Below are 23,034 nucleotides of genomic sequence, written 5' to 3' on the forward strand. Positions count from 1 at the left end.
AGAGTCCCATTTTGCTTAACTCCTCTTCAAAATGGAAAAAAAACAAAAAAACACGGGATTCAACAAAGGCAGATGTGTGTTGTATTATTATTATTATTAAGTCATGAAATGACTACAAGGACATGGCTTCTCAACAAAACTTGCACATATTTAATATCAGAGAAATGATTTTTAAGCCAACTGAAACTTTGAAAAACAATGCTGGACAGAGTGTCCATCCTGCCATAACACACAGAGAGTAGCGGATTTTTAAAAAATCTCCAAAGCTTACCATTAGAGGTCTGTAGTAAATATTGAGGGGTCACCATATCTCCTTAATAACCTATAAACATGTCAGCAGTTGGGAAGGATGCCAGATGTTTTGCCATGCCTAAAACATCCAAGGCTCTGGGCCTTTCTGCCTTGTTTATTAGAGCATATTGCATCATTAACTCCATGTAATACTAGAACCTTTTATATAAAATCTAATAAGATACTGGTAGAAAACTGAAAATGGGTCATAACTGGGTCTTTCAGCTCAGTAATTATCCATAACTTCTAGTTACATTGACACAATAATCATTCACAAGAAACTGTTTTCAGTGCCCATCTGAGTCTATACAACAAAATCATACAGAAAAACTGCAGAATTTCTGACATAAAAAAATACCCCTAGCTCTGAACAACGTACAGAGATTATGAAAAGAAGAAGGGTCAAAGATTCCTCTGTCTGTGTGATACAACATTGTGATAAAAAGACCAAGTTCTGTCCTGTTGGCAAAATTGAAAAGTACAAAATAAAAACATAGACCAGCTCTGGTGATTTTGTAAAAAAATTTAAAAAAAAATGTATAGCATAACTTATTTGTCTGGAATTTTTCTTCCACATTGCATAAATGTATTCATACTAAAGCTTGCACTTTTCTTAATTTTTCTCTAAGATTGTAGTACAGAAGTAAAAAAAAAAAACACATCTTTACCTGGGGTGCCAATAGATGTGGATGCTACAAAAATGTGAAGAAAATTGGAATTGGACAATGAAACTAAATTCATTGCTATTGGTTATAAAATGCATCCGAACTTGAACAGACTGTAAAGATGCAGATGCACAACTAGAGATGTAGGAACTACTTGAGGATGAAAATGGAGAGAAAGTTGTAACAAACGGCTGGGTTTTGGTTCAAGCCTTCAGGAATACCACTCAAACTCTGCAGCAGGTTGACACAACGCACTGAGACTAAGACGAGTTGAAGACCAAAAAAATAAAAATAATAATCATAATGTCACATATTTTACAGTTAAGCCCAAAACTGTTCGTTCTCCTGGCAGATTCAGATTAAGTTTTTTGATGAAAAGAAATTTATCACTAGAGTTTCTCAGGCATCAATTATAAAAAGAAAAAGGTTGTGTTTACATTTTTATATATGAATGCAATATCACAAATAATTTACACCCATCTCAATAATAAGAATATTTTTTACTGGCATCAAATCACTGTTTGAATTGCTGACTAGGTTTTTGTGTATTTTTTACCATTTTATCCGTTTCTGGTGATGAGCTCCAAGTCTTTGAGCTTGGAAAACCTCCGTACCATTACCCTAATCTTTAGCTCTTTACACAGATTATCTATCAAATCTAGGTTTGCAATCTGGCTGGGCCACTACAAAATGTTCATATTATTTGCAGTCAGAATAAAAATTTTGTTAACAATTACAATGAACTTAAGTCTGTCAGACATAAGTCTAATTTTGGACCTAATTGCACCTTTAATTTTTTCAACATTAATCTAGCTGTAAATATTTCAGTGTTGCTTCCTGCACTTCCATTTATATCAACATTCACATTTTTAGTATGTGAATGTTGATATAAATGACACGTGCATGTATTTCAAACGAAAAGTGGGTAGCTGGAGACAATCTTGCAGATGTTCCTTTACAAAAACATGTTTCTCTGTAGAAATGCTTCTAACAAAGTGACAACTGTTTTTCACCAAATCAACCTCAGAGAGTTGGAAAAAGGAAGCCTAACGAGGGTGTTTCCTCCCATCAAATTGGAAACAAGGAAGCAGTGCCAGCTCAAAAACAGCCTCATTTAAACTTGGGTGTTTGTGATCTGACAGCTCAGCCACAGAATGAAACTTTTCATATCCTTAAGAGGCGCACAAACACACCTTGTTATAGAGAAACAGGCTGGTAAGTTAAGTCTTAACAAAAACCAAATTTAAGATTATTTTTTCTGAATGGAAAGTGTCACAAAGAAATAAATAATATATCTTTGAGAATATACCGAGCACTGAAAATGATTTACTCCAAAATAATGGTCCAAATCATGATAAGTCCAACTCTGAGTGGCTCAAAAGGAAAAAACGTAAAAATCTATGGAGTGGTTTAATAAAAGTCAAGGGTAGCACAAGTGGCAATTTCTTTTTCTACATAGGGTCAGGTTGGTTTGGACAACTGTTTTTCACTTGAAAATGAATAAATTATTAAAGTTTGATAATCTGAAACTTGGGTGTTCTTTCGTAGCCAAATAACCATGTTTTAGGAAAAGACCGTATATCTCTCTGGCAAAATTAAACTGGTAAAAAGACTTTTGAAAATCTTTAAAGCAGTCTGTAAAAAGTCAAGGGGTGTCCAACTATTTTCAGAACACGGTACAGGTATGCACGGTACTGTGTACCTGCTGGGGGACTCTGGATACTGATACTTGTCCTCCTTTCTGAGCTGAGCCTGTGGCTTGAACCAGCACCCTCTGTGTGAATATGAGACACAACTCAATTACATGGGTATGCATGTACATACACACACAAACACTCTAGACGTCTACACAACAGAAGAAGACCTTTATCAAGAAAACACTGATTACTACATGTTAAACTTTTCATTGTTTCGGAAAAGATAATGTCGACATTTTACTGAAAAACAAAAGCAGTGAAGACAGAGAAATGGAACGAGCGACATGGAAATGAGATGAGAGGTGTAGGCTTTATTTATGTGGCATGCAGTCCAATTTTCTGCCATCAAGCAGCTCATTTGTGTCACCAACTGATAAAAAAGACACCAGTTATGAACTTTAAATAGTATAGCTTAAAATTCCTGATGAACAATAAATGTAACACTATTTCTGCTGGTTTTACATGTACAGTTAATCTTTAGCGCATTCAGAATTTACTGCCTTCAGTTTTAACATCATTCAAAATATTTACAATAAGCTCCTGAATGACATTTTATCCTATCCAGGGTTAGGAAGTCCAATCAATGAAGGCTTTTTCCTGTCCTTATAGAAACAGCAGGTGGGTTGATGGGCGGGGTCCCTACCTGCTGGGAGGCTGGGACAGGCTGTACCACAGGAGCCTGGGCTGATGATGATGTCCGTAGTGTTGCCACACCAGTGGGGGGGTCTGATGCTGCTTCTGAGTTCTGCATACTAGAATTCATAGAGTGAAAATAAATATGAGATAATACACTAATCTGGAACAAAACTTTCACAGAACATTCAGAGGTAATATTAAGATTTAAAACTAGAGATCCGGGGTGCTATGGTGGTGCAGGGTAAAGCACAACCAATGTATAGAGGCCTTATTCCTCAACGCAGCTGTCACAGGTTTGAGTCCCAGCCTGTTGATCTTTGCCGCATTTCTTCCCAATCTCTCATTACCCACTTTCCTGTCTGACCGCCACTAGTAAAGTGAGCTTTACTAGTGGCTCTAGTAAAGGCCACTAGAGCCACTGAAACCTTTAAAAAAAGAATTGAATCAAGAATTGGACAATGTTTAGTTTGATCTGTCCTGGTCACTGGCTGGTCAGTCAGAAAATGAAAAATCCAATTTTTTTTGCAGTCAATGAACATACCAGACCCTCTTTGTTGTAATTTTTTCAAAAATAAAGTAGCTATGACTAAAAGTCACCAAAAGTAACTAAAGAAAGAAATAACATATGTAAAATAATAACATATGTAATTTGACATCAGCAAAAGAGACCCACAAGCTGGATACTAGCAGTTGCTTAGGTTTTTATTTATGGATTTTTGTTGTTTCAGTTTTCTGAACTGAATGGTTTGGGTGGTTTTGTTCAGACTTTTGCTGTCTCCAAAAGCATAAAAAAATCACCAGATTCATTTTTAGTCTTTTTTGATCACTGAATAACAAGAGGGGTTTGAATACTGTAAATATAACAACAAAGTCAGTAAGCTGACAGCAAAGGGGGAAGTGCAGTTTAAAAAGGAAAATGTATGTCCTATGACATGTCAAGACATGCCTGTGGTTGAATTCAGCCATAAGAAAGAGACTTTTAGCTGCTAACAGGAAGGCCAACTGGAGAACCTCAAAGGTGATTGGTTTAAACCTTTTAAGTTATTCACCTGTCTTTGAAAATGAGGGGATTGGAAATGTTAGCAACCTTTTGAAAATTTCAGTGTTAAGATGAGGATCCAGATTTACTAAGAAACAAACAGTAGCTGTTGTTTTATTTATGCTACTTGTGCTAACTGAGATGCTAAAAACAGTCAATTATAGTAATCATCGTTCAAAAGACTTGGCAGAGTGTTTTGGCTATACCAAGTCAAGCTGCGTCACCAAAACTTTCAGTGACCCACTGGATATCGTTTAGTTTTAATCAACGCCAAAAATAGGAGGTCCCAACAGAACCCCACACTATCTACTATCAGAACAGAATCATGTGAGAAAGTTACAGCAGAGGAGCTAAAATTACCAACAGGACTGCACCATTTCCTGAAGGCAGAACCCACTGCCACCACTTTGCTTTCCACTGGGTCACAATGTGTGCAGCATAGCAAAGGGGAGCTAAAAATGGAGTGACACAAAGGCTCTTTAAAAATCAAAGACACAGAGAGAAAGAGCTGGGGTAAGGCATGCACAATAATGGTACTGCAAGGGGGAAGAGAGCGAAGAAAAAAAAACACAACTTCCCTACTTTCTGAAAAAAAGAAAAGGGGGAGAAAGATGAAAACGGCAGTGGGGTTTCAGCCCCTGCTAAGGTCCTGACGCTATCCAGCATGAGTTTTAAATGAGAGACGTCTCCATGGGCTCCAATAATCCAGCTGATATGAGGAAATTCCTCAATGCTTTGTAAACGCTTGTCGGTTGCTATGGTGAGGACTCCATGACGACCACCATGAGTCAACCCCCCGCCCCTCTGTGTTCACTCCCCATCCTCATCCCTCTTTTATAAAGCTCTTCCACAGGAACTCTTGAGTGTGACCACAAAGAGGGAAAGGGGGAGGAGAGCAGCAATAATAAGGGTGAGAGATACGACAGCACAGCTGGGAGGTGGGCTCAACTGATGAGCAAGATGTAGCTTAGGGCAGAAATCCTGGGGCTACGAGGATAGTTAGCAGACCAACGGAAGATTAAAAATCTGTGAAAAGTTACAAGAGACAGCCTGATCTCGACATCCTATGATTATTAGTCAGTCAGTGAGCATAACTTTGTTATTTCAGTTTCCAGTAAACCATCTCTGACAAGCCCCACTTCAATCATAGCTAAGCCAACACATAACAAGAGAGTAAAGAACCAATTTTAAGTTATTTGACGAGGAACTTTTTGTCCATTATGCATTTTATAAACACAATAAATATGGAGTGAGGACTCAAAATGTTTACAAAGCAAAAACACCCTTAAGAAAAGCCTAAGGAAGTTTAGCTCAATGCTACTGACAATAAAACGTAAGATTTCCTCCAGGAAATCGTGTTTATGTGTTGGTAAATGTAAAAAATTACAAATATATGGACATGCCCAGGCAGGCATCATAATTTGGAAATAACGTGTGAGGCCAAAGGGTAGGTACAAGGCCGGCACAATTGGTGTGCACTCCCTTGCACCCAGTTCAATTTGTCATCTATAAACCTAACTTAATCCGTCTTTACTGTTACTGGCTGGTGTATTAAAAACACCAGCCAGCAAATAAACAAATGATTTAAAATGAACAAATAATGCTTAGCCTGGTGGGGGTGGCAAGTAAAGCCTGGTGGCCCGTCAGGCTTATAATACACTGGGTGAAACCCTGTAAAGCTTGTATGTGTGTTTGTTATATTTTAGATTAGCTTATTTGATAAGACTTTCAATTTCAAATAATAAACCAAAGTTAGTCGACAGGATTCATAAGCTGTGAGACGAATAAAAGAACCCAAACCATGCTCTGCAAAATTTAAAAAAAAATGCTTAGAACTATAAAATCAGGGTTACAAAAAGGAAGTGGAAATAAATACGAATAGCTCTGAAGAAAAAAGCTGAGCTCACACAGAAAAACATATGCTTGGGTGGATCATTTCAGGAAAATATGATCATCATTCATTCAAACAATCACACAAGCTACTGTGTTAACTATGAGATGTAGGAATTTCAGATCACTAGCTTAACACTGCATCATGATAGAAATTAAGGACTAGCACGTTTTATATAGGTTCTTTACTGAATAATTAGGTTTAGTTTTGTCTAAGGCAAAGTTTAGTAATTTTAGTCAGAACCATCTTAACTGAAAGAGATTATGTGTAATAATAATGTATCCATTCAAAATATCCTCTCAAGATAAAAGTCATATTACATGGATTAGATTCAATTAAATACAGTCTAATCAGTAAGAAACCCAAAACAATTTTTCCTGTTTAGTAAACTCATAATTCTTAGGTGCAAAAAGGCCATAGATAACCCTTTTCAGTGTGGAAGTCATTTGAAGAGGACTGAGTTAGCCTTTCTTTCATAAGACAAAAAGTCAACAAGGCTTTCAAAAATTGTGTCACAGAATTCAAAAAAGATTTAGAAACTTCTAGGAAGAAGTCACATTGGGAGGGAAATATCAGCAGAAAGCAGAAACTAACAGCAATGACATGAAACATGCTAAATTACAAAGTGTTGGCAATCTTTTGTAAGTTTCACATCTAAGGTATGACTCAACACAAAGAGTAGCAGTGAATAATGCTAACCACCGCAATAATAAAAAGCAATAGCATAACATGATATAGACAACTTAAAATGTCAACTCTGGAGTCGCAGCGTGGGTCAGCTGGTAGAGCAGATGCCTCTTTTAGAGGTTACAGTCCTCAGCGCAGCTTTCTAGAGTTCAACTCCACGCCCCGGGGGATTTACTGCACGTCTTCACCTTTTTCCTTCTGCCTCATTCCTCATCAGCTAAGTGGGGAGTAAAAGCAACCAGTGCCTGAAAATCTTAAAGGAAGAAATAATAATAATAATCAACAACATGTATAGGCAATAATATGCAATAATTTTAGAATCTAGTGGAACTGCTTTGTGTCACTTATGGTCACATATTCAACTTCTTCCATCTGCCTCATTCCATAATTTACATACACATGCGATAATGTCCAGTAATGGGAGTTGATAACCATTGTTGCAACCAACTGTTCAGGTTGTGATGTCTTGAATAATACATGAATATGTGAATGAACTTTTAAAAATTGACTGAAAAATCTCCTTGACTTGTGTCTCTGCTTGTTAGCAAGGGTGATGATGGATCCCTAAATCACTGGTTTATAGAGACAATTCTGCAATAACCTGGAGGATTTTAGATTTCCAGTGAGGAGAATGAGAACTTACAAAGTCAATTTTAATAGTTTTGAGAAACTGAATTTTACATTCATCCAGAAAAAAGAAATGAGTATTTTGTTATTTACAGTTTTGATAAAGAAATTGAAAAAAAAGCTCAAACAAGTAAAAGGTCAGAGTAATACAGAATTGGTGATTATAAATCAGTCAGAAAATTTTTTGATCGATGCATCTTGATTTACTGGAGAATCTTGCAAACAGCAGAGTATGAAAACCAGTGCATTTTCCTTTAGTTTGGAAATATAACTTTCCTCAGTTCTAGAGAGCAATTACTTTTAGTAATGTGGTTTTCTTGGGACACTGTTGCGCCTCCAGTGACATATTCAATGCGAAGTCACAAAGATAATGATCTGTCTACATGACTAACACTGAGTCAATAAGACCTGTGTTGAAATGTAAATGTTCCTAATATTTAAAATAGATAGATCTTAAAAGTTTCTAGGGATAACAAAAGCAATTCCTGTAAACGGGTTCTCGTATTTTACAAAATAGTTTCATTCCTAACTTGTATGCCTGAGAACAACATAAACAAGTGTACATCTAAAAGGATCCTGCAAGTTCCAAATATCACTGAAGTCTGGGATTTTGAACCCAAAGTGTGAGCCAGGCTATAAATACATGGCAGCAATCCTATAATTTTTCTCTGTAACTTGTCTTTTTCACCAGAGGAAGTGACACAACCCTAGGGGGCAATTTATGTCATTAAAGAGTGGGTGGTAATATGTCATGATGGTACAAAACAAACTAGAACTGGGTGCTGCTGACCTGTATGTTTTCATCCTGTAAAGTCAAACTTTAAATAAGTTGGCTGAAGTGTGCCAAATCATTAAGTTAGAGTAGGAACAAAGAATGGGGCCTTAGAGAAGTCCTTCTGCTTCATGTCTGGATAAGGTTAAAAGTCACACAAATTCCCCACCAGCAGCTCAGAAAGGCACAAAGGTAGAACACAGCATGAGGCACATTACACTGCTGCAAAAACCAATACTCCGGAAAGTCTGCTGTTAAGAGCCAGTCTTTTCTGAGTCCAACACAAAGACAACTTCATCCAAAAAGTCTGTTTTCAAGTTAAGACTTTGAGCCTGATTTTTATGCAAGTAAATCCCTGAAGAGCACTTAGCAGCATCACAGCAGCTCCTCCATTGAAAAAATACCCAAGCTTCACAGAAACAACAAGAAACTTTATAACAAACAGTAATTGCACAGTTCATCATGTCAACAGCAAAGACAAAATCTAAGGCTGTGTCACTGATAGAACAAACGGAAACAGCGCTCAATCGCTGAAAAACACATACAGATGTTCAATTAAAAGCAGGAGCCCAGAGTCTTGGCTCGTGTTTGCACCGGCCCACATTGTTTGCAGAGCAACAACGGTTGCTAGTGGCAACACCGTCCACTCCCGTTTCCAGGAGCCTGTTGCTACGCAACCAACAGAATACTTCCCAAACTAAACAATGCCATCCCCCCACCTGATTCCTCCATCTCACGCTAAGTAGAAACTTACAACAATAAATACTATGTAAGCTGTTAATTTCAGTCAGCAGGGGGGCCTCAGGGCAGAGTTATTTTAGTGCTGAAGCCACATAGAAATGTACAGACTTGATACTTGCTGTGAATGTTTTTGCTATGGCTTGATAAAGTTTGTTACTTTGTAACCACTAAGTGGTCAAAAGAAGGAACACTGTTTGAGTCATAAAGAGAACAATGGCTTTTTTTCTAGAAACTTTATACCTCCAACATTGAAAAAAAATAAACACACAAGTCCAGCAGAAGTTTTTCCAAAGATTCCTGGTCAGATGAGGCAATAAACAACTCAGCAACTGGGTTTTTTTTTCAACTCAGTGAAAACTCATTTTAAACTAAAGCAACACTTTAAAAGAAGATATGAGGAAGGCAAATGTCTACATTAGCTTTACTCTTCATCAAAAAGCAACAGGGTTCATTAAAATGTAGCATTTGTTTTACCTTTAAATATATGGCTTTAAATATATTTTTAACGTTATTTATGTTGGGAAAAATCAAATCTGATGCACACATGCTCACACAAAGAGCAAATTAAGATATGAGAGATTTCCACAGCAGAAGCTGCTCTTCAAGCTTGTCTCATTAATTCATGGCTAATCCAATCAAAGCAGCTCTCGGTGTCTGCAGATGGCAGAGCTGGGGGGGTTAACAGAGAAAAGAGGAACCGACCACTGCCTCTGATCCAAGAATACTCCTCCCCTCCCCACCTCTGGCCATCAGCACAACCTGTCCACTCTGTCACTGTGTGTACTGCAGACCTGACAGCCACGGAGAGAGAAAGATCAAACTGCTGCCATGGAGATTGTATGTTCGCCACCTCCTCCCCCACACCATACCTCATCTAACCCTTTCCAAATTTCCACTGCCTCCTACCTTTATCTACCCCTTACCCTCATCCTTACAATTTGGCATCTTAAGATCTGAGGCTGATCTAATAAAATTCCACAATCTGAGTCTTGACCGTAAACCAGAAAAATCAACCAACAGAAAATGAGGGGGGAAGAGGGAAGAGATGAAGGCAACCAGCGATGCTATCAGATTATATTAATGCGTGGGCATTCCTCTCCATCACACTTATTTGTTTGATGTCAAGCTACAATAATGACACACTAGAATTATATAGAGAAATCGGCTGGTGACCGGAACTGGCTAATTTCCCGCTTGACTGGCCCTGATCGCTGATCACACCCGTCAGAAAGTAAAAACTGGAGCTGGCCCTGGCCACACACTGATGTGGAAGTTATTACTGAGTAAACAAGGCCAAGTTAGCGCCATTCAGTATCAATGGAGCGATTAAAAATTAAGTTAGAAGTGTACGTTATAGAAAGTTATACAAATTACAGCAAATCGTTTTAAAGAGTCTGATTTGTATGATGGAGTTAAAAGGAATGGTCATGATATTACAAGAATAAAGTCAGAATATTACAAGAAAAAAGATTTATTAGAATAAAGTCAAAATATTACAAGAAGTTGTACAATAAAGTCAAAATGATAGGAGAATAGCAGCAATGTTAGAAGTCATAATATTGCCAGAATAAAAATAACTGTTAAGAGAATAAAGTCGTATGACAATCGAAATAAGAATAAAGTTGTATAAATAGAGGAAAAAAAAGTCATAACATTACCAGAATAAAGCCGTAATAACGCAAGAATAAATTCAGAATATTACCACAATAAAATGGTAATATCAAAAAAATTAAGTAGTAATTTTATGGTAACTCTCAGATGACAAATTGTTTACAAATAAAATGAGCAATGTTGAGCATCTTGTTAACTTATACTTTGGTATTGATTTTACAAATAAGAAAAGATGTAATCTTTTAACAGATTAGCATCAAATTATTATCAGTAGCAGTATTTTAAAAAGATTGAGAAAATAACTGTGAAGGAAAGAAGGGAGTAAAAGTTTCCAGACTTGAAGAGCTGGCCACGTCAAAACTTAACTCCATCAAGGTTTTCTTTTCATTAAAATTACTTTCTCATACTTTGATAAAAAAATTCTGCTAATGTTATGACCTTATTCTAGCAATTACAACAAAAATTTCTTAGCCTGGCCCTAATGCTTTTGGCTGAATAAAAACAAATTGTGCAGCATTTTTAATCTGGAAACCTAAGACATGCATCACATTGCGCTTAAAAGAGTCAACTTTCTTGGCAAGGATTAACTGCAGAGAGGCCTGGCTCAGTTATCACTCTACTGTAGTTACAGTATGCCTTTAAAGGAAGTACTTGACAATAAGCCATCAGTGCTTTGAATCTGAGACAGATCCAAGTGTCTTTTCTTTGCACTCACATCTTACCGTCAGACTCAGAGTTAAGTACCGTACTTGATGCTTATCAAATGTACACAGAGCCTGTGGCAGATTCAGATACACATGGCCTACATGTTTATTTCCACAATACTTGCTTTAAGTAAATCCTAGCTGCTAGAAATTCCCTACAATCTTATTAATCTCTTTCTTCACAATGGCTCAATTTCTAGCAAAACGACAATGGTACAAAATATTGAATCAAAAGCAAACTGAGCACATTCAGAATATTTTTTCATTTTATGTTTTTTTTAAAAACTCCATCCCAGGTTACACACACCCTCAGGTGAAAAGCTGGAGGTGTTTCATCAAATGACTAATCCTGGATGTGCTTTTTCATATAAAAACAAACTATAATCCTAAATAAACATAAGCTTTGAAAAAGCATAATCCAATTCATCTCTGTTTTAATAAGAACTGTCATGAACAGACTCCAGGACACCATTTCAGAAAGCTAATGGATTTTCATGGTTTACAGTCTTACATCCAAACTAACTGCCTGCAAAACTGCATGACTTTTGTGCTATTCAACAAAGATCTCAAAGGTAATATTAGCCGAGCTAATTTTAAACACTGCAGATCCACCCAAACCTCTAATAAAAAAAACTGAACATATGTTCCACCGATTATTTGTCTAAATTTTGACTGGCCCATTCTAAGCGTTTACTGTGCTTGATCCAAATCATTCAGCTGTAACTCTGGCTAGATGTTTAGCATCACTGTCCTGCTGGGAGGTGAACATCAGAACCAGCAACAAGTCCTTAACAGAATTTAAGAGGTTTTTGTTCCATAATTACCTTTAATTTAGAAGCTTTTAACTCTTGACCAATGAAAACAGAAGCCAGAGGTTGCTTTTTGATCCAGAAACAGGATAAAATTATGACACAATCTCTATTACCATGCAAAAAACATATTCTAAAGTAATAAATACCTCCCAGAAGAACACAATACAACTCACATTTAGATGCAGGAAGAGAAAACTGTTAAAAATCAACACTAAAGGCAGTAAATTCACCTGCACATTTAGGCTGAAACAAAGTTATTTCTCATGGCTTAAAAGGTTTAATGTGAAACACTGAACAGAAAATCTACCACCTCAAATTCATTCTTTACCAACAGCCAAAAGAATCATCTACGGCCTGCTTAGAAGTTTAAGGCAGGTTCACACGAACAGACCTTCTTTATTACCAAATTGCTATCTCTTAAGTAGCCTCTAACTCAGCAAAACAAAGGAAAAGTGGGAGCAAATGGGGGTCCGCAGCAATCTGCCTGAACTCAGAGAGTGGGTGGGTCATTGTAATGCAAATCTTGGTGCCTTGTCTTCAGTTTGTGGCAGGAAATTTAATTACCAGTTGTGTAGCCACGAAACAAGCAGGTGTAACGTAAGGTATGTAGCCGACACATACAATCAGACAGAGGGTACAGACTGAAAAACATTTCATTTCACAACAAGCCTCAGCTTGTTACCGTTACACCAGGGCGAATCAGTGACTGCATTTTCTGAGGGAACAACAAGAGTTGTTTCTCCGTTTCCTAGCAGCGAAAACCCGCATTTTCCAAAATCTTTTCAGACAAACTTAAAGCAAGAGAGACAGTTTTGCTATCAACAGATAATGTTGCATCACTTAACAGACCAGTGAGTTGTGGAAAGTATGAACCTGTAACATTTCAAATGCATTAATGGCACTATTAATTTCTGCTTAACAAGCCCCCGCGAGGCATTCTCCTCTCAGCCCTTCAGTTTCGCTCTGTGATTTCCTGACATGCCACGACTCGAGTTCTGCAATAAACCATTAAAATGGTCTTAAAATATGACAAAGATGTGAGCAAAAATAGCCAAGGAGCTCACGTTCCAAAGCAAGTGCAGCTCTATCTGACACACAACACTCACCAGAAGTATATATATACAGTATTATGGTTTGGAAAGCAGCTACATTTTTCTAGTTTCATTTTTCCAGCTGATTGAAGCATAGAAAAACTAATAACCATTCTCCATCTGTCGCTATACACTGCTGCTCAGCTGGATGAAAGAAGGCGCCAACATTTCTTCAGGCTATTTTAGAAATTCAGCTGTCTGGAAATGTTTTCCGATGTGTTTTTATAATCCATCTAACTGGTTCATAAAGATTTTTGAACCAGTTAGAATAATTGGTCCTTACATTAAATCATACATTTGTTTTTAATGTTTATGTCAGTACCATAATAACCTGAAACCGTGGTATTTACTCAAGGATATGATACCGTACAAATCCAACTTTTTATGTATAATCTAAGTGAATGGTTTCATCAGGATTGCTAAATACATCATCGGCAAACACTGACATCATACAGATATGAATGCAGACAAAAAATTCATACACACATTGACTAAAAGCTGTGTTGGGTCACTCACTGCCCAGGAGATCTCTGCAGCTGTTCTGCTGCTTACTGACTGCACACATAGAGATCCATTAAACATACAAGATGCAAAATGACTAAGAGTTGTTAATGGAATACAATAATCTATCAAAATACTTTATGGAACACAGAGTAGAAACTCTTTATTGCTAAGTTACAAGCCAGCGTTGTGCTTAGAGCTAAAATAGGTTATTCCTCAAATTTTAAAAGCCAACACGTGACCTAAAACAGAAAGTTAAAAACAACAATCTACTTAATTACTTCTGCTCTGTTCCATCAAGTGCTTTCCACATACCTTTTCTCAGACCTGCCGCTACAAACTGAAGGTATGCAGAGCAGCCAGAATGAGGGAGATAAAATATACCTGATGAGGACATTTCACTCCCTGGCCCTCTCTGACCCCTTTTCTTTCCATGCCTTCTGTGTTTTTGTGTATCAAGTTGCCATGTAAACATAACAGTGTCACACTTAGACAGGGAGGTGGGGCGAGTGGAGGTTTCGCAGTTTCAGCAGAGTCATCGCTTTGATATCACGGTTATGATTTGGTGTTATTGCTGCTGGGAGGAATGTCTGACTAATCAAAGTTTCTCACTTCAAAACAAAGCTTTACATTTCTTCAGAGTTTAAAGGAGTTAAACTATGTAGCTGAAAGAATCCAAACATATACAATATTTTCACATTTCAAGACATTCTCTTTGATCTATATAATCATATAAGGAATAACTGAATTAATTTTACATAAACGGAAACAGATTTGATCTGAAATTTTATACCTAAAGATGAATTGAAGAAAGGGGAACATATCAATGAAAGTCAGATTTATGCTGTAAATACCAAAATTCATAAAATTCATATCGGTTTTTAAGGCAGAAATCAAAAATAGAAACTTGAAGTTGATTCCAAATGTTTGATCTGTCCAAGTCATTCAAAACCCTTTCTGTGTTTCAATATGTAAGTGCAAATATTCAAAAAATATGTTTATTAGAAACATGTTGAAAGAACAGAGATGTACTGAGAAATCATCTGGTAACAATCAACAATCTGCCAGTCAATGTACCGTAATATCGTCCTGCCCTGATCCAAACTAAAGCTCCAGTCTTCAGTTCCAGGTGGAATTGAAATCAACACTGTTTGGTGTGTAAGGTGTTACTGAGAGAAGAAGAATCGGCTATTTTAAGTGTCGGTGAAGGACAAATAGGGTTAAAAGCTTCCAGAACTGTATTTTCTAGAGAGCCGTGTCGGCTCATCATTCAGACTGGTACAACAGGAAGTTAGATGTCAACAGAAAGCTGATTGTATTACAGGAAATTTCCTCAGTTGTATCTTTGTTTAGAGTCTCGTTTTGTCTGTCATGTAACATGCTGGAGCTGGAAATGCTTTATTTTGGAAATCACACATTTCAGATAAGAATCTAATATCTTTCTCTCTAATATGCAATTTCTTTCCTTGAAATAATAGACAAATCCTGTTTAATTTCAGAGTTTGGTAATGCTGATTGCTGTCTCTCACACACAGTGTGACATCACCCCTGGCCCAAACATTGAGGAATTTATAAATGATTGATCACAGAAAAATACCTGAGGTGTAAAACACAATATGATCGCTCAAGTGTCTTGTCAACTGTCATCTGGAGTCATAACACAGTTCCAGCTGAAGTGTGGATAAGCACAGAGTTACAGGAAACAGTGACGCTGCCGGATGATTATTAGATGCTGCAACTTCAAGAGTCGGTCAACAATACCAATGTGCATTGCACAACAGGGAATAACTGTGGCATATTTTTACCATTCATCTGATTCTGAAAGAGTGAATCTCACTTTGGCTCCTGTAGAGCTACAATAAATGAATGTAACAACAGTACACGTCACACTAAATCTGAACCTTTTTCCTCTCAAATATTTTGTTGAATATCAGTGTTATTTATTTTAAAGGTGCTTAAGGAAACACATGGATTATCTTATGGTTTTGATTTTTTTTTTTTACAATTTCACATTTGTAAAAAAAAAAGTAAAACTGTAATGATTCTAATTTTCTTTGTAAAGGAGACATGATAGCATTTACTTTAACTTAAATTTTAGTTGCTCAGAGTCTTCTTTTCTACAATCATTAAAATTTTACAGTATTTGGAGACTTTCAGTGATGGAGAGACCTCTGTAAATATTGCCTGTTAGAGAGAAACTATTGTATTTTCCAATCAACTTTTTTGTTAAAACTTAATATTCTTTCATTTTATTCAGAAAGTTGAGAAAACATTTTCTGTTATTTATAGATTTCAGAAAATCAACTTCAAAAAAAATAAAAGAAGAATCAGTGATTGGAAACTATCAACTAAATCTTTGCTCACTGCATATACCAAAACAATCATTTTCACTTTAACAGCATAAAATACAAGTAAGAATCTGGTGGGATGTTTTTTGTTAACATAAATAATGTACCTCCTGAGACAAAATTCTGAAAGGATAAGAATATAATTTGTTGTCAAAAGATGCTATAAAATGGATGATAGGGCAACTAACTATCACAAGGGACGAACTTTATCTAGCGTTTCTCTTTAGAGTTATGGCTGAGATTCAGATGGATTTTCTGCTCTGCAAATGGACAAAATAGCTGGCAGCTGAACAAAGAAAAATGTGTAGCTCTACAACTTGCCTATTAACAACCACTTTGCTATAAAGAGTTTATTTAATAAGAGTAACTTGTGAAAGAGGGAAGTCTAAAGATAACTCCAATCACTTAATATTAAGTAAACCGTCAAGTGATGCCTGTAAATTAATAAAATGACTTTAAACGCCACACTAGAATAAGACTAATATTTAAGAATCTCCATGCAGTGGCACCACCTAGCTGTAACAACACATCGTGTTATTAAAGTTAGGCCTGAAATACTGACAGCAACCTAACTTTGATACATTTTGTTTCATCTCATTATGTAAAAGTGATGATTAGGGTCAATTTCAATTTGATGGAAATCAACTAAAATACTCGATTTAATGAGACTCCAACGCCGCTAGAAAAAAAGTTTAAACACATTAGAGCTCGGTTTGCTGTTTGATATGTAATTAATTTAAAGAAAGAAACTGCGTCGTGAACGTTACATTGAATAAGTTTGGAAGTAGCGGACGTTGGAAACAGTTGTAGCAGCAGAAGCAGCGGTGCTAACGCTAGCTAGCTACTCTTCCACCTGTTTAAACGGCCCAAAAAAGCGACGCTTCAACGGCCGAACTTTAACCGTGTTGTCTCTATGAAACCCCCACAGCAAACCTGAACAACTCCACCCACGTTTAAACTCACAAGTGAAGTTGCTCTCATGTCGGGGAACGGAATTAGCATTAGCCGTACTTTACTATACGTTCATCCATCCATCCTGTTGGAACTGAGCTGAAGGAGCGTTCACGTCTCGGTTTCCACTAAACAACGTAAGTAGCAACAAGTGTAAAGTGATGAATTAGTTCGGATTTGTAGTCACAAATAATCTATTTTGAAAGCAAGGTGTTGTAGAAGTTGGGAACAGCTCCAGAGCGAACATTAGAAGCGAAATGTTATCGTTTCACGGAAGGGAAAAAAAGCTGTTCGCAACTTGGGGCGGATGCCAGAAAGAGGAGAAAGTTACATTCAGGAAGACGCGTTCGAGAACATACGTTTCTTTCTCCCTTTAAGCGAAATCACTCTCTAAATTTTATAAACATAAAATCACCTTTGCCTTGAGAAAAGTTCTGCTCTCTTTCCCTCTCTCCAACTCACTCGGTGACTTCCAGATGCTGCTGCTGCTGCTGTTGCTGAGTGTTGCGCCCGTTGGTAAGTAACTGTCTCCACGGCTACAGTCACTATAGCGCGGCGGGGTCTCAAGGCAACTGTTGCTACCCTCTAACGCCTACGTCAGGGGCCTCACTATGGGAGGGAGGGGCTAGAGGAAAAAAACGCTCCGCCCAGTTAGAGCGGGCTGTTAGTTTAAATTAAGCCGCTAGGAGGTGCTGTGGGCGAAGAAAAATCATAGTTTGTAGGGTTACATCCTCCGTTGGTGATTTTGTCAACTACATGTAGCTTCTAAATAAATTACAATACCAGTGTACAAGTCATTTCAGCAATTCAATTCAAGTCGGTAAAAGTTGAATATTTTATAAATTCATTGTTCGGCACCAATTAGCTACATTTACTTTACCAGTTAAAAAATATATATTTTTAGCAGTAGTTTTACTACGTCCTACTTTTTATTTTTATTTGAGTAATATTATTATGAAGTGTCACATTTCTAGCTCTACCCACTGTGTGTAACTTATGAAGAAAAAAAATGCAACAAGCTTGGCTGTAAAATGTTATTTTATATTTACTAAAGAAGCTATTGAAAACTTTATGTTATCTTTATATTCTGTCTTTATATTCTATCTTTGTCAGAGAGAAGCAAAAGTACAGTACATATTCTTTCCCTTGTTAAAATGTTATTTACTTCATTATTTTTAAAAATGCAGTCAAATTTTACTAATGTCTTGCCAGTATATTAACAAAATAATATGTTACATGTGATATCCTACAACGTACATAGTAGTCTCTTACATAAGTAAAGATTCTGGTTATTCTACCCATTGTGTGTAAGTAAGAAAAAACAAGTTTTAACCAAAAATATATGATCTTTATATTCTATCTTTGTCAAGGAAAAGCAAAAATAGAATAACTAAGGTTTCCATTTAAAAATTTAATTCACTTCACTGTTTTTAAAATGTATAAAATTCTTACTAATGCTATAATGCTAACACAATAATATATTACACATGGCATATAGATGTTATATTATATTTTACATAGTATTATCAGAAAAGGAGATTTATTAGAAAGGCTTTGTAGCTGTTCCAAATAAAATATTTAGTGACAAGTATTACATGTCTACGACTGTAGGGTGATGCAGTTGTTTTGCAGCAAGAAGGTCCTGAATCTGATGAATTGTGCTTGAGGGCTGCACAAAATAACTCGGGGGACCCCAAATGCCCCCCGAGTTGCACTTTGGATACCCCTGGTTTAAAAGCTGCCACATTTACAGTTTTTCAGCATTAATATACGCACTACACTTCGTGCTGATTTGTCAACAAAATCTCAATTAAAGTACATTTAGTGTTTTTGACTGTACTCTATTTACGTGAGTATGTGTTCTTTTGTGTAAAAAATACAGTTCTGTAGAAATTGTTCATAAAATATTGTAAAATTAACACACATAATTGATATGTCAACACAAAAGCTAGCTAAAAACATACATTTGTTCCAAATTGAAAAGTATTTTTTTTATTTTTGCACCTGAGCGTATACTTATTGATAATTATGAAATAAAAAATAAATATACAAATATGTAGCGCCTGAATGTTTCTGTCATTAATATATATCTGATTCCTTTTCTCAGCCTTGGATTATAGCGTTAGAGATCTTTATTTTATACCCACACAGGGAAACAAACTCTGCAGATTTATCTTCCCTTTATGTAATCACATCTTTTTAACACATGATGGCAGCACAAACCTATGCTGCAAAAAACAAATTGTCAGATTAATCTAATCTCAGTATAATCCTGCCAGCGTCTTTTGATATTCTGTTGAATTACAGTAAATTCAAATGAAACTAAAGTGAACTCTTACATTAAAAAACATTAGAATACTTATATGTAAATGTAACAAAGAAAAACACAAAAATTCTAACTCTAATAAATTAGCATATTATTGAAATATCTATATTTCTGTACCTCAATTCACCTAGTGAAACACGTTAAATATGGTAGATTAATTAAACACAGGTTGATGTTTTCAAGCCTTTATTTTTATTATTTATGATTCTTTTCCATTGTTAACGCCATATTCGTAGAATATTACACCAGATCAATAAAAAATGTGGATTTAATACAAATTAATAACTGCTAAAGGTTCCTATTCAAAAAACACTTTTAGTATGACAAAGGAGCCTCAGAATAAGGCATATTCTAATTTATTGAGTATCCAGAAACAAATATTAAATCATCAGAAGCTGGTACACTACGCATATAAATAAACTTTACAGTAAATTTTTTAAATGATCTGAGTTTTCTTGTTTTGTTTAATTAATTTTTCAGAGAGAGATCCAGCATTGTGAGCTTAAACGGGAGTGTTAGGTTGGCGCTCTAAAAGTGACGGCTGGCTCCAGCAGCTTAGCAAGCAGCAGAGCTCCTTTCATTTCGCTGTTGTCAACGTCACAGATAGACGTCTTCCAACAGCTTCTTCTGGCGGTAAGTGGTTATTTACACAGCGCTTATCTTTTCTATTTTTCTTCTCGTCATCATGATGGCATAATGCTCAGATAACGTCCAAGAATGTACAGTAATAGTTTGGGGAATAAAGCTAAGAGCAGACGCTAAGAGTAAAAACGTGTCCGTCCGTTGCTAAGCATTCCGCAGTCATTCGGCTCAACAGCTTCATGAAGTTATTCGGTTAATTAAAAATTAATAATAATAATCTTTCTCTAACTGATGACCAGTTTCATTGACCTCGGTTAAAATCCCGTCCGTTATAAATGTACACCTGCTTTGGTGATGCTAGCATGCAAGCTACTGTGACGTTTATAATAAGATGCTTAAATGGAGTTTGAGAAATCATAAAACAAGTTTCTGTCTCCGCAGCGAAGGAACTAAGTGAATAATATTCTCAGATGAAATTCAGCACTTTTAAAACACAGGGATGTTTTACTTAGGAAGACACTACAACCGTTTCATAATTTAGATATTGGGAGTTTTGGGGGTTTTTTTTCCATAAAATGATTGTAGCTCAGATGAGCAAGTGATGTGATTTCCGTAGGATCCGGATCAATTGGCTCGTTGTTCTTTCGGCTACAAGTCGACTCTTTGCTTACTACTAAACAATAGTAATAAGTATCTAATAATAATACTTATTTAAGTATTATTTGAACCTAAATAATACTTTAAGCTTAAAATATATAGCTTAAAAGTTAGTATTATTAATACTAAGTGATTATTAACACTTAATTAACTAATAAGCAAATTATTACAGTCCATTAGTAGTAAATAATAACCAACGTATTAGAATGTTAAAGTACTATAACAGTAATCAATTAAATATAACTCAAATTTAGTATGATTTAACTGTATTATTCAATATGTTAGAATATCATTGAAAAGTATATTTAAGTCAAGCAATTTTAAAAAGTCTAACTCGTATTTTGCATAAATTTATTATACACAAGTTATTTTGTTCATGTGATCATGGTGGCTCACAGATAATAAAAGTCTAAAATTTAGATTTTTTTTAGAAAATTCAAACATCACACGAGACCAAAAATAAGCGATTTTAAATAAAAAAATATTTCTGCATTATATATTCACTATCCACAGAGTGATATATTTTTGTTATTTTTTTAATTTTCATGGCTTAGGGCAAATAAAAAAACACGAGATCATTGATTAAGGTTGTGTTTATGTCTTAAAATACTTTTAACACATTTACTCTGTATAGTTAACCACTGCAATTGAATTACTGAACTATTTATGTGAAGGACCCTTTTTGATAAAGAGCAGTTTTATTTCACAGCAGTATTATTTTTCTACTTTTTTAAGGCTCTGACTGATTTATAATCAGAAGACAATATATCTTCTAGAAGGTTTTTTGCTGTCATTGTACTAAAAACCACAAATTATTCTCATAAAAGTCCATATTTCCCATTCCTACTTTTACTACGACCAAACATAATCTGAACTTACATTTATGTTTACAATAAATGCAACTTCATTATTACAACTTGTACAGTTGTCAGTGCTTTAACATCCTAAATACGCCCAAACTTTAAAAGACTCATTATAATTTTGAAGACGTTTATTGTTAATAAATGCAGTTAGCTATGAGAAGTAAGCGGTCTTGGAAGTCCATTGCTGTGATGGACCACAAGCAGCAGCTAAGGTTGCTTATGCTTTGGGCCAGCTCTGATATCGTAATGCTGAGTAGCTGGCATTGCTTTACAAACTATCACCACTGTGGAATGCTATACCTTTATTTTTCACCTTCCTCTTGCGTATTTATGGTTATATTTGGTTATATTTGGATTCCTGAAACCCTAAACTGTCATTATCAAAATATCAGTACAAAAATAGCACAAAGCTTTAATAAGAATACATCACCCTTCTTTTATCCTCAGTGGGTTACATTTAAAAGAGTAAGATGTAAAACAATGTTGGCCTGCCATCCGGTGATTTGACTGCATAATGACTTTTTCTTTCTGTAAAGCATAGCTCATTTGTTTAAGCCAACAGGAACAAGAACATTAGCTACATACAACTAAATAAGACGTTAAAAGACAGCCTATTTTTATATGGTTGTCTAATTAATTGATTTACTGGTAATTCATGTGTTTCTTTTCCTGCAAGTTGCATATTTGCTGAGTGTGGGATGAGAGAAATGATCTCTAGAATGCGTCAGCGCTAAGATCGCCCTGCAGCATGTCAGAGCAGCATGCGTGGTTGCACCAGATCAGCCGGCTCTGGGTGTCACGTGACGCGGTGGTGAGGTGGCTGTCATGTTGTCTCGCTTGGCCATTGGCTGCGTTTTTCAACAGAGTACCGATTGCACACATTTATGAGGTCATGCAGACCTCTGGGTACAAGTCGAGGTCAGTTCTTTTAGTGGGACCAGATTTCCTTTTATATAAGTATATTTCTGGAAACTTAAATGTATACCCATAAGCTCTTATATGCTGTAATTTGAATGAGTTTTAAGATTAGATTCATGTACCTTCAAGGGAGATTAAAATGTGGCTTTCTGGTTGTTTTTACATCTTTCTTAAAGTTGTGCACCTTTCTACTAATTTTTGTTGCCCTGAAATGTATTTTATCCTGCCGCACCTCTGGTATTTGTCGTTTAAACAGGTATGTTCCTGCAAGGAAAAAACAAAACAAGAAGAGCAGGATTGGCTTGTCAAGCTGCAGAGTTTAGCTGACAGCTAAGATTTTTATTCAAATTCCTAAAATTAGGTCACAAAAACAAAGTTCAAGCAAGTTAAAGCACTGGTCTTGGTGGTTGCGATTGGCAGTGCAATAAAATGAGCCAAGAACAGAGCCTTGAGAAATACAATAAAAAAATTTAAAAAACATTTTTGTAACCTCCAAATGACCCATTGTTCCCTACGCTATTTTATGATCTGGTGTCTCCACCTCCAGTTAGACTTTAACTGGGCAAGCAGGATTGAATCCAGACATGTAATGCTGCGATTACTAGTGCAACAACAAACATGACT

At 36.1% G+C, this 23,034-nt stretch overlaps 2 protein-coding genes across 5 annotated transcripts in view; one reads left to right on the forward strand and one right to left on the reverse strand.

Annotated features, from left to right (window-relative positions):
• The window catches only part of rfx2 (regulatory factor X, 2 (influences HLA class II expression)), a 34,468-nt gene extending 16,822 nt beyond the window's left edge, over positions 1–17,646 (reverse strand). For 2 of the 4 annotated variants that reach the window (XM_032573167.1, XM_032573170.1), the window contains exons 1-3: positions 17,480–17,646; positions 3,297–3,405; positions 2,659–2,730 (exon numbers count right to left, since the gene is read on the reverse strand). In XM_032573167.1, the coding sequence (XP_032429058.1) occupies positions 2,659–2,730; positions 3,297–3,404 (180 nt within the window). In that variant the 5' untranslated portion in view covers position 3,405; positions 17,480–17,646. Of the gene's footprint in view, positions 1–2,658; positions 2,731–3,296; positions 3,406–17,076; positions 17,323–17,479 lie in introns of those variants that run through there. The other 2 variants (XM_032573168.1, XM_032573169.1) reach the window with 2 other exon arrangements.
• Positions 17,647–19,896: 2,250 nt separating this feature from the next.
• acsbg2 (acyl-CoA synthetase bubblegum family member 2) overlaps positions 19,897–23,034 on the forward strand; it is a 28,243-nt gene continuing 25,105 nt past the window's right edge. Inside the window, exon 1 of the mRNA XM_032573165.1 lies at positions 19,897–20,023. The gene's annotated coding sequence lies outside the window, so the exon portion shown is untranslated. The remainder of the gene's footprint in view (positions 20,024–23,034) is intronic.

The sequence above is a fragment of the Xiphophorus hellerii genome, chromosome 9, assembly GCF_003331165.1.
Source record: "Xiphophorus hellerii strain 12219 chromosome 9, Xiphophorus_hellerii-4.1, whole genome shotgun sequence".
Classification (NCBI taxonomy): Eukaryota; Metazoa; Chordata; class Actinopteri; order Cyprinodontiformes; family Poeciliidae; genus Xiphophorus; species Xiphophorus hellerii.